The following is a 12,369-nucleotide window of genomic DNA, read 5'->3' on the forward strand; positions in this document are numbered from 1 at the left end:
ACGCATGTTTTAGTCTAGTTGTGGATTACCCCAAACTGGCTGTTCCATACACAGGATGGTGTGTGCATAGAACATTTTGTATGTCCATATTGCAAATTAATATGTAAACTTACTATCCTCATAGAAAGGCAAAAAACACATGCCTCTAATACTCTAATACAAAAAACACATGCCTCTAATATTTCCAGGACTAAACTGATATCAAAATGTTAAAGGCTTTTCTCTTTTTTTCAGTGCAACCTATACTAATAGCCAATCAAATTAATATTTCCATCTTTTCATTTTTTATTGCCATTTTTCCTTAGCTGGTGGACCTGGCCCTTTTGGTCAAGCAGGACATGGTACCGAAAGCTGGTGATCCCTTTAGTCACGCAATATCTGCTACTTTTATTCAACATCACAATTCTGAGGTAAATATGACCTTAATGTTTTTAGTTTATTGATTTAGTAGATGTGTCATTACAAGGACTTACATTTCAATAATAGGAATTATTATTCCTATTCAGGAAGGTCTCTAAATCACTCTTCCTGAAAGGGATCCCACCACACCTTTCTCCATACAAGTGAGCCTATAAGGAGGAATTAACTATATACGCTAAAACATTTATTCAACAGTTCATTTGCAGAGGTGGGCATTTTTCCTCCTGGGGTGCCCTAGGACCTTTTGCCCTGCCTAAAGCCATAGGGGATGTGACTGGTGATGTTGTGATTCATCAGAAGGGAAACATTCAGACACACTGGGGAGGGGAGGTTAGGAGGAAGGATTGAGGTTTTGCTTGAAGCATGCTCTCATTTGACCCCTTAAAACTGGCGCCAAATGGGAAGCATATTTGGGAATACTGAAGGGGTGCATTAGGTGCCTTTCAGTCTCTGTAAAGCCAATTTTCCCCTTAATTATTCTTCAAGCCCCCAAATACAAAAAATATCTGAAGATTTGTGAGGTCCAAATGGGAAGTGTCAGAGCTATATGGGGCCCATACCTACTATAAAGGGAAGTAGAAATAACCTTGAGGAACAGAAGGAAGAACTGCAACCAAGACACCAGTCAGGTAAAAGAATTCTGAGTCCAGGGCAGAAATGTAACCTGAAAAGGCATCTTAGACATGACCCTCCCTAGTTCTCAAGTAGATAAAGGGAGGGAGGGGGGAAGCACATTCAGATCTGCAAGATTCTGTTACTGTAACCTTATAATAAAAGTTAGTATTAGTATTCGTAACTCTGGTTTCCTAATCCGATATATCTGGAAGAGCTGACACTTACTCTGTTGCTAAGGAATCTCTTGGGCCTCCTTCCTTGCAATAGACTGAGAAGAAAGATCAAACTATAGCCTTCTTTTAAAATTATTATTGTTCTTGTTGTTATTATTTTATTATTATTTGCTATAGTACAGTAACCAACTAGAGTCCATCCATGTCTACATCTACTTATGGCTGCCATTTTATGTTAGAAACGGAAGCCCTTTTTCTGGTGGGAAGGACAACAAACATCTTCTGAAAGTATATCTTATGGAATACCATTGTATATAGTGGGTATTATTAGACTTCCACCAGAAGGATTTTGATTCAAATTCCACAATTTGGGGTATATTTTAAAATAAATTTAGGTCCAGTGACAAAACTTAAACAAGTATAATCCTATTATCATATTATCAAATGGTCCCCCAGACCTCCCAGTCTTTGGGGGGGTTGTTGTTGAGGGCAATAGCTTCAGAAAGAACACTGTAATAGTTGGAATGCCCCAATTTCTGACCGTGTTCTTCTTCTACCACTAAATCATGGAACTGACTGGTATACGTACTCAGACAACAAGAGGCAAAGGAATAATTTTGTCTTTTTTAGATGCATGTTTTAGGGCCGCCTGCAAGTATGAAGAGCAATCCAGACTCTCCTGATAATACTCCACCACCAACACCCACTCTCCCATCGACGGGCCCACAATACCTTGGGAAAATTCAGTCTGGGACCGTGGGGAATGGCAGCACTGGACAAGATACTTCCAAAGTCAAACAGCGAAAGAGGAAAAAAGTAGGTTAAAGCTGGCAGTGGAGAGAATCAAATATTTCAGCTCCTCCAGAATTGTATTCTGTACTGTGGGAAAGTTTATCTTACCTGTGCAGTGTATGTGAGGTGTGCAGGGCTTTCAAGATGCTTAAGTGTCAGGTGACATCTAATAAACACAGTGTTGAAGGAGCTTGTAGACCATCTCGTCGAACTCCCAGGGTGATGCTTGGAAATAACTGTTAAGGATCTGTTTGAGCCATAAGATCTAAAGAAGTCCTTCTGAAGATGACCTGCTTATCAGATGCTTCTGCAGCATCACTACCAAGCTATACAATACACTGCCTTGCCCTCAATTTCTGCCTTCTTTAAGGAGGCATTGACAGGTACAGAAGCACACCTGTGCCCCCTCTGAAGCACATTTCTGCTGTGGATCCAAGTAGCTACATATTCCTGTTTTACTGAAATATAATCATTTCTATCTTGTGTCTTTTTGTGTGATTGTTTTAAGACTTAAGTTACTTTGGGAATCCAGTCTGAACTGAAAGGTAGAATATGAATCAAATAAATAAAAGCTATCAAACTAAGGCATAGATAGAGTAGGATGGTGTGAGGCCCAGATAATCACTGTGGAAAGTGTAGTATATAGAATTTTGCTTTTCCTCCTTAGCTTGGTTGTCTTTTAATGTTTGAGTTTTTACTGTTTTTAACCTTTTGTAAGCCACCCAAAGTTGTTGGCATTTGATTAAATATAAATCAATCAATCAATTAATCCCCAGCACATGTTTCATTTTTGTGCTGCCAAATGTGTGCTGCCAAGTGGAAATTGGAATGGAATGCATATGGAAATCTAAGATGCTTTGGAAATTATGATTTGTTTATATGAGGTCTGACAGCCATTTTAGATGAATCTTATGACTGTGCTTCAGCAAGATCAGTTTCCTTATTGTGGTGCAGTTTTGGAGTGATTTTCCCATGAAGATTCATCTCGGACAGGATTTTTCCCCCCCAAATCCATTAAAAAACTTTTTTAGTTGTTCAAATGTTTGAGATTGGATTTTAATGAAGTTTTAAACTACTCTTCCTTGTTATATTAGATTATTTTGGAAAGGGTCTGAAGGCCTTAAATGAAGAATTAAATAAATGAACCTTAGGATCAATAGTAATTGTTCAGAAGCTCCTCATCTGCAAGAAGTGGTACTAGTAGTAACATTGATTGTTATTTTATCATTCAAAAGAAGGGTTCCTATGTATAATACTAATTTAACAATTGTGATTTAAAATAATAACAAAATAAATGGATAAATAAATGAGATAAATAAGATAACATAAGAAAATAAGTTTTGGGTTGTTAGAAATTATGTATCATAATTTCTAGCCTGACAAAATGCTGCTTGAAAATAAAATACTATGTAAATCCCAGAATCATAGATAAGTAGTCTGTGTGGGATAGTAAACATTGCACAACAAAGCCTTCTGTTAGCTTGGCACCGCAGGTACCTAATGCTGCATCACACACACACATGCTTTTGTCATGGGAGCGGGGAGCAATATGGACATTTGCAAGCACAGGATAAATTGAGATATCATTTAGCTGGGAATCCCTATCAGAGTATCAGAAGAGATCGATTTTCTCAACACACATTGGGCATTTCAGCAATAATTGAAAGTGTACAAATCTACAGACATCACATAATCTGAGTAATGTGGCAAAATCAGAGCTGGCAGTCTTTTCTTTGTCAAATAAAATCTGAAGCACTGGTATCACTTGATTTACTAAGAAAGCTTCAGAACTACAATTTTTACAAAATTGCAGTTAGGAAAAAAAAAGACTCTACCCTTTAGGAAAATTAGAAGAATGTTGCTAGGGTTAATGATACCAAACAATGAATGCATTCACTTTCCTGACATAAAGAAAAAGCCAGGCTCTTAGTATCATCAGAAGCAGTAAACCTGGTGATCCCACTCTGAGCCCAAACTGTTGGCACACAGAGGTTCCTCTGAGTTCTATGGATTTAGCCTCTGTGGACAGAAGAAGTTGCTTGCTTCAAAAGTAACCCCAAACACAAAGAAAATACTATTCTTGTTCCTGTTCTCCATGTGCTGTATAAGTAAACTTTATCTTCTAGGATAAATTTCCTCTTTGATTCTGTTCATGGATGTTTGGGTTTTATTTCAATATGAACTGTGTGACAACAATTGTCTCTTCAAAAGAAAAGAAATAAGTCAACCTTATAAAGGTCAATTTTCTTAATTAATTCACAGTGTGTGCTTGTTGTGTGTTTTCGATTTAGTCACAATGAATGTGCTTTTTTGTTGTTGTTGTTGCAGAGCACTGCAGCTTGTGGTGCAGAGGCCCAGAGCGATGCCATCCAGCCTGCCCACATCAGAGAGGCCATTCGACGCTATGGCCACAAGATTGGGCCCCTTTCCCCTTACACAGTATGTAATAACAAAGTTTTAAGAAGCTATATTTATAATCTTAGAGAAGTTTGATTTTCAAGTGGTCAAATGAAGAAGCCTTGGAATTGTTGAGTGCAATTTGTGGCAACTCTAGTTTTCTTTAAAAATGGCATAATTCTTTGGGGGAATAAAACAGTATTTTTCTTTCGTTTGGGGCAAAGGAAGAGGGTTTTTATTTTAAATATTTTTAATGATGAATTATTCTTGTTTAGTGTACTCCTAGTGTCAATGAAGTTTAAATAATATGGTAAAGAGAAAATATTCTAAAATTAGTTGATAGATAAGTCTTCTAAGATTAATTCCTTAAGTGACAGATTTAAATGTTCCTGAGGACCTGGCCTGCATAAACCATCTACAGTATTGTAATGTACTTGAAGAAGTATCTTTCAGATGTAACTGAAAAAATATCTTACTTCCACATAAGTATAAAATGGTGTTTAAAACTAGCCATTTCTTTTTAAATATTCAAAGCATTTCCATTTATAAAGGATAAGGCTCTAAGAGTGGTGTCAAAAGACTGCCCAAAAATGTTTCCATAGTGTTTGTCAATATGACATTCTCTACCAGTCTGTTCAGATACTGATACTATTATTACTAATCTTTATAATTCTACTCTAAACACATCTTGTATTTAGTGAAAATGAAAGCATGGTTTAAGGTCAGATGTTAAAGCTAAAGGTCTTGTAAGAGTGTTGTGAACTGAGCATCTGGAGTTTCTAGAAGAAAGATGGGATATAAATATAACAAATAAATAACAAATAGTTGTGTGTATTACTTCCTATTTAAGGAAGAGGTGCAAGGTTATTTTTTTGATGTTTGCCTCTAGGTTGAACTAGTGGCTGGCCCAAAATCACCTAGTGAGCTTCCAGGGATGAGGTTAAATTAGAACCTGGGTACCTCTATTCCTAGTCCGACACCTTAACCACTACACCACACTGGCTTTCAATCATTTTCAGGAGAGAAGCTTCACTCACAGTAATGTGATTTGTGAATCACACTTTTTTTTTAATGCTCTACACAGCCCTATTAGGAAATAATGTAGGTGGCTACAAAGGAAGGAGGTATTAGAATAAAATTGCCTCTCTCAATTCTTCTATGAGCAGCAGCCTCCACTTGCTAGGAGGGGGGCTCTGATCTAGACCTAAGATCTAATCTTTTTTCCCACATATTCACCAAGCATAGATGGTGAGAATGACATGAGAGGAAGGGCAAAGGGGAATTATCTTAATCTGAGACCTGTGCCTTCATTGCATATGAAAATTAAGCAGCGGAAGGTATATCTTAACTGACTCCAAATACCTTATGCATTAATTAAAATCATTATGATTTTAATAAAGGAAAGTTAAGATTTTTTAAAAGAGTTTGTCCTTTTTTCATACTACCTCTGCAGTCACTGAAGTACATTAATTAAAATACAGTTCAGGAGCAAAAAAATTTCTTTAAATAATGCACAACTGGGAATTTGCTTTTCCTAAACATTGTGAAAACCTTTATACTGATCACTTTAATTTCCATTAAAATTTATGGAGGATAGTTTTTTGAACAGCTATGGGCCACGTTAGATAAATATTTTTAAATGCTAGGAGTTAAAGTATAGACATAGGGATTTTCACCTTTATATTACTGCCCACTGCTCAAAACTCAATACTGAGCTAGAAGGAACTGTAAAAAGAAACATCCCTTTGGAATGAATTGCATGACCCTAAAACCTGGATAAGCCCCCTTTTTATTTTAAACATGCATACATCCTTGGCATCTTCAGAATATGTCTGGATGACTTTTATAAAAGAATTGGAACTTCAGTACTTAAATAATAAATAAGCAGCATTCAAAAATTGAAGTGTATTTCTTGGATGAAATGACTGTATCCAATAATATTACAGTATATTACAATAATTACAGTAAAGGGGACATCCTTTTCATGTTAAATTGGGGTGGTAGCTTCTACAGAGAAGGGAGAAGAAAGCAGCTAAAAATTACTGAGTGAACATAGGTTGCTAAGTGTTGTGCACACCTCTGTTGACCATCCAGTTTTGTTTGTGAACAGAATTTGACTCATTATCTAAGGAAACTTATTCTAATATTTATTTTATATATTATAGAATTGCATCCTAGACATAGTAATAAAATCTTTCTCTGTCAGTTTTTTCTTGCCCCAAGTCCTAAAGGGATCTGAATATTATAGACCCATTAAGTTGAATTCAGTGGAGCATACGTTTCTTGACTGGACAGAAATGAAAAGCTCGATCCAAATGGGGAGGAGTTGTATGAATGTGACTTCCATGGCTCTAGTGCTGCCTACAGCTGTCAGATTAAGATGTAACAATGCACCTCTTCTCAGTCCCCACTTGGAGTGATGACTGAGGACCAGGATAGTCTGTGGATAAGTCATATGGCAGGGATATGCTTCAGGGTAGAAGCTGACTGTGGGACAATGTCTGTTTGCTTTAGTGTATGGGAGGGTTGATGCCCATAGAGAAAAAAAGTCCCGAGACAAAGTTCATTAGAGAACCAAAAGAATTTTGCTTCTTTTTTAGTGAAAACTTCACAAAAAGTATCATAAGTATTCCAAGAAAATAAAATAAGGGAATAATGTGCAATATAGCTATTAGCAATTTGATATCACATACCAACTTTTAAATTCTAAGCTTTAAGTTTCAGTAAAATCTCACACCAATACATGCATAGTCTTACCTACTTTAGAGCACAGTTGCAGGGGGTGGGAAAGGTTGAAGAAGATATTACGCTCTCTCTGAAGTCCCTCTTATGGTTTCTGGTGTTTTCCACGGGTAAACTCATGGCATAGATGTGCTTCAGGGAGTCTACTGCAAAGGTCCTCTCATTATGTCTGCATGCAGAGATATCTGTGTAAAACATCTTTGGGGCATTACAATAGGGGATTTGCCCAAAGTGTTTTTTGCCTTTTGAACTCTTGACTGGAGCCAGATTGGTGCTTCCAGGGCTTCTGCCTGAGTTTGTGATTTGTGCTTGATGCCTAAATTAGGGCTTTGGCCATTACCAGTTTGTTATCAATAATGCTCACAGGAGTTGTGAGTAATTAGCAAAGACAATCTGGCGCTTACCTTCCTTTTCCTGGAAAGCTGGCAGCAGGGCTAGCTGGCTGATGTACCCCAAAATGGCTGATGTACTGTCTTTATGAATCTGGTCTACTGACACCAGTACCTTGGAACTCTGGTGGGGAAAATCAAGTCCCTTTTGAGTCTACTATCATTTCAACACAGGCTGTCTGCTTGGGGTTTTTTGTTTGCTTTTAATAGCATGACTGAACATGTTAACAAGATTGAGTACTAGTAAGATTGAATATGATAGCAAACATGAATCAATTAAAGACCTAAAGTCATGTTAAAATTTATGTTTCATACTATAGATTTAAAAATTCTTGACAGTTATGTCAGCTCTTCTTCCTTTGTAATTGTAGAGTGATCAATCTTTCTGTCTTCCTTACGTTTTAATGTGCCTGGTTCTTTCAACATTGGATGAAGAAAAATTAATGGATTCTATCCACAATTCTATCCGTAGTTTTAGTTCTAAAATGGTTTAAATGGTTCCCTTCCCTGAAGTTTTCAGAAGAGGCTACATTATCTTAATGTAATCAATTAATGATGAGGAAAATGGATCTGAAGACATTAATTGCAGTTCCAATTTTGAATTAATTCTTAAATTTTTGCCAGTGTTTGCTTATTTGATGTATGCCCCTCCTTTCTATCTCAATAGGCCAATCAAGGAAGCTAATACAATAAAATTTAAAAAATTAAACTAATTCAATTAAACATAATGTCAATACATACATACTTACAGATTGTTTCTGCCCTTTGCTGAAGTCTCTTCAGCGTATCTTCATTTAAAGTATATGAATGTGTTATTTGTAGATACAGTTCTTTCTTTCTTCCATACATGCTGCTGATTTAAGATTAATCTGCCTTTGCTGACAATATAAAAAGTCAAAATATAATGTTGCTTTATGCTGAAACATTAAAATATGGAAGGCCATGAGTTTCTTGGAGGTTATGAAGCTGTTATTGCATGAAGCCAACAGGTGTTTCTAACAAAATTAAAAATAAGTTGGCATTCTGAACTGGAAATAACTTGATGCTATGTGAGGGAAATTATTTTAAAAGAAATATGGAGATTTCTGCATTTGCCAAGTACTTTCTGTATTGACCATTTGCCCAACTTTGAATTTTATATCTGTCTAATTCAAGAGGTAACACAGAATAGGAAAACGAAAGGCTGCTGTTCGCAATAAACTTCACTAAGTTGTTCCCTATGATAACTAATTCTGAGCAGAACTAATCATGCACATGGTCTGCATCAGATTATTTTCACCCTGGGCCTTTAAATACTGTGAAACTGAGAAATAGTTCATTGTAGGTGGTATGCCAGGACACACAAAGATTTTGCCATGTGCAGATGGCTATCATGGAAAGCAATTTAAAGCACATCGCTGTCATCTTGTCTATGTAATGCTATATGACTTTCACAATGCAGAAAGAGCAACCACGTTTTTCAAGAGTAACAACGCCCAGACAAATATTGTTGTTGATTCATATGAATTATCTATCTTTCCAAGAATTCACTTCTATTATTATTTGAAACAAAATATTGCAGAGTAAGCTGTTTATCTGCCAACATGGGTGTGTTACAGATGTAGCCAGTTTTGATTTGGTGCTGAAACCAATGCCTGAAACTGTTATTGAAAGTTGGGTAAACTGAAAAAAATTCAGCACTGGCTTTTCAAAGAAGGCCAAACTGTATCTGTGGGGCTTCATTCATTGGCTAGAGTTTGGGAAATATTTTGTGTCATCAGTGGCACTTCTAATGAGCTCAATATCAAATGTCATTTAGTTAGGGGAAGATAGAAAGTCTTTATACCAGCTATAATTTCCTATAAATGGCCTGTTTAAGTTTCTCAAAGGCTGTATCTACTGAGAAGGAAAATAACTAGACAAATAATTAGGTTATATATTATGTTAGTTTAGCTTATCTAAGGCCATTGTTGAATGTTGTGCTGAGTTGTAACTGAATACCACAGATGCTTTTTAGCATAGATTTCATAATGTAACATTTAATTATGTACATTGCACTGCAGTAATATAATATAATATAATATAATATAATATAATATAATATCTGACTTTTATTTGGACTTCTTTGATCTCCTTTCATCTTTTATAATTTCACTGTTTAGCACTTAATATGTGAGCTTAATATAAGCTTGTATAGTCATTCTTGTTGTAATAGCAATTGGTTAATGATTTTAATAACATGAACTGTAAAACTTTTCAGTTGCCACTGTTATACATTGTCTGAGTTTAGCGTAACTACTTCTAATACAGGAGTAGTTGATCTAGTCCCATGCATACAATGGCCAACTGGATGCATTTGAGAAACTCACAAATGTGAATGGAGGAAAATATTCGTTCTTGATATTATTTGATTTAAAACAGAATTATCACAGAATGTATTAAAACTGCTCCACTGATTTATATCTGAGTGTCTGGGTATGGGTAAATGCTTTGAATGTATTGTAAAAATATATACATAATATTTATTTTTAAGAATGTTCATAGGACATTGTAAGCAAAGTATATAAATAAATATAGACCAAAGTATATAAATGAATAAGAATGTAAATAGTGCAAAACCATAAACAGAAATTTCTTGATACATTTGTTGTTGTATTCCAAGTTTTGCCATTTAAATTTAGAATGCAAATTGCTATGGTAAAAGCATTCTAATGCCCTGTTGATGCAACATTATTTATTTTCCAAATTAAATGTTTCCAGTTAAACCTTGAAAAAGAAGTTCTGTCTGCCTTGTGAATATTAAGGAATAGAGGAAAAACAAATTGTTTTCATTCTTTTATCACTTGTATCTTATTTGTGGTAACAAAACATGGGGAGTTCACCCTCTCCAGCTACTGGCATTTACTCTAGCTTTCGCTAATTTTTATACCCTTTTTTCTTAAATAGCTTTCTCCCACCCAAGCTGTTGCCTCTGCTTGCTTCTGGGGATGACTGTTTTTTCTACTGGCTGAATGCCATTTCCTACTGGAATTGCTTCTGGGCCTCAGAAAACTCTCTCTCTTTTATAGCCACATCAGAATATATACAAAAGGCCTACAAGGGAACTGAAAAAGTACCAGTATCATCTACTTGCTTTTCCTTTATCTGGATATACTCTACATTCCCTTTGAACTGTTATTTTTAAATCATTTATCCTGTTAACAATAACTATTATATCAATAGCTGGTGATAGTAAGGATATTGTTAATGCAACTAATAAAGTTGTAGAGCTTCCCCCAAGTTTCATTTTGACAGTTCCTGCAAGTCCCCTTCAGAGATGACGGTAAAAGTTCACACCAAAACATGGGAATAAGCAGCAGATTTTTAAATTTCCTTTTTTTTAATCAAACAAAAACAAAAAACAGTTATACTCCCAAAGCCTTTCTCAGCTCCCCACAAAATAAAAGAGGGTATTTAGGTATTGCTCCTTTGATGACATCATCCCCAATTACAAAAAGATTACCTGTCTTTGACCTAAAGGATTTTGCGCACTGAAAGCCTTCCTCAAGTATGAGTTGACTATCTTCTTCCCGCATTGTGGAAGATTCTACAACTGAGGTTCAGAAATCTCAGCATAATTTCTGTCATGCTTGGACTCGTTTCTGGAAATGAACAGAGCTCTGAAGAGCAATATTGATTAAAATATATTTTAAAAATAAGAGCATGTGGTCATAATACACTTTTTATCAAGCATAATAAAATATATAAAGGGAATAAATTTTATCAAATATAACAGCATGTATAATAAAAAGGCCAATGTAAAGTAACATTCCTTGCCCCAGTTAAAAGCTGTATTAATCTAAAACTGTACAAAAATTAGGCTTTTCATAGTTTGAAATGCTAGGCTGTCTTTCTTAACTTACACTCTTCATTCCAGAAACATTGCTTCTGTCTATATAATTTGCATAATTAATTTTGCACTTACATATAATGTGTGGGGGTGTATGTGTGTAAAAGTCTTCAAGAAGCACTAGTGTCTTCAAGGGCAAACATCCGTACGAATAGCATGTGTTGTCAGTTGAGCTGCATCCGAATTATGTGCTTTATAAAAGACCCAAAGATATTCTTTTTGCTACCCAAACATGACTGTACTGAAGTTTACTTACTCAGGGCTGTATTTCAGCATATTGTTTTCTTGTATGTCACATTTTATATTTGGGGGGAAAATGACCAGTTCCGTAAAAGCGGTAGGAAACCAGGTCTCAGTCTGGAGCCCTTGTTTTCCTCTCCCTTCACCCGAGGTTCCTCCCTTCAAATTTATGAAAGAAAACATTTCTTTCTGTGAAAGGTTTTTGTACACCAGCATCTGGAAGTGTTTATTTCAGTGGCGTGTAATCTATCTGTGGATTTAGTTAGCACCAGACCCCCTTTTGTGTATTCCTGACTTAAAATTTTTATAAATGATCTTGTTGAATTTGTGCCAGGGTGCACATGGTTTGGCTGATTGCTGCATATATCCTTTACCTGCCAGTCACCTTTGATTTATATTCCTTCCCTCTGCTTTGGCCTTCCAAAACTGGTGCCATTGAACTGTCCCCTAAATCATCTCATTGGATAAATTACTCCAAGATGAGATGGTACGTTTTGGGCTGCCTGTGGATAAAGACACATTCCTACTGCTGGTCCTCACTAAGTCAGTGCTGAACCACTCACACAGGAGCTTGCTGGACGAGAAAAATCAACTTGTGTGCTTCTTTCTTCTTTCAAATGCAACACTGAATCTATGTACAAAAGTATGCAGAAAATGACCAGTTGAGAAATAGCTTAAGATACTCCTTTGGAATTTACAGGGGGGGAAAAAAAACAAAACGTTTTTTTTTTCA

General features: G+C 35.9%; 1 protein-coding gene across 5 annotated transcripts in view; it reads left to right on the forward strand.

Moving 5' to 3' along the window:
* SUPT3H (SPT3 homolog, SAGA and STAGA complex component) overlaps positions 1-12,369 on the forward strand; it is a 271,532-nt gene that overhangs the window by 219,451 nt on the left and 39,712 nt on the right. For all 5 annotated transcript variants that reach the window (XM_088133730.1, XM_088133734.1, XM_088133738.1 and 2 more), the window contains exons 9-11: positions 306-410; positions 1,839-2,024; positions 4,329-4,439. In XM_088133730.1, the coding sequence (XP_087989856.1) occupies positions 306-410; positions 1,839-2,024; positions 4,329-4,439 (402 nt within the window). The remainder of the gene's footprint in view (positions 1-305; positions 411-1,838; positions 2,025-4,328; positions 4,440-12,369) is intronic.

Source organism: Python bivittatus, unplaced genomic scaffold (genome assembly GCF_059951505.1).
Source record: "Python bivittatus isolate LINGU-HERP-01145 unplaced genomic scaffold, Pbiv_v1 ctg000020_np1212, whole genome shotgun sequence".
Lineage (NCBI taxonomy): Eukaryota > Metazoa > Chordata > Lepidosauria > Squamata > Pythonidae > Python > Python bivittatus.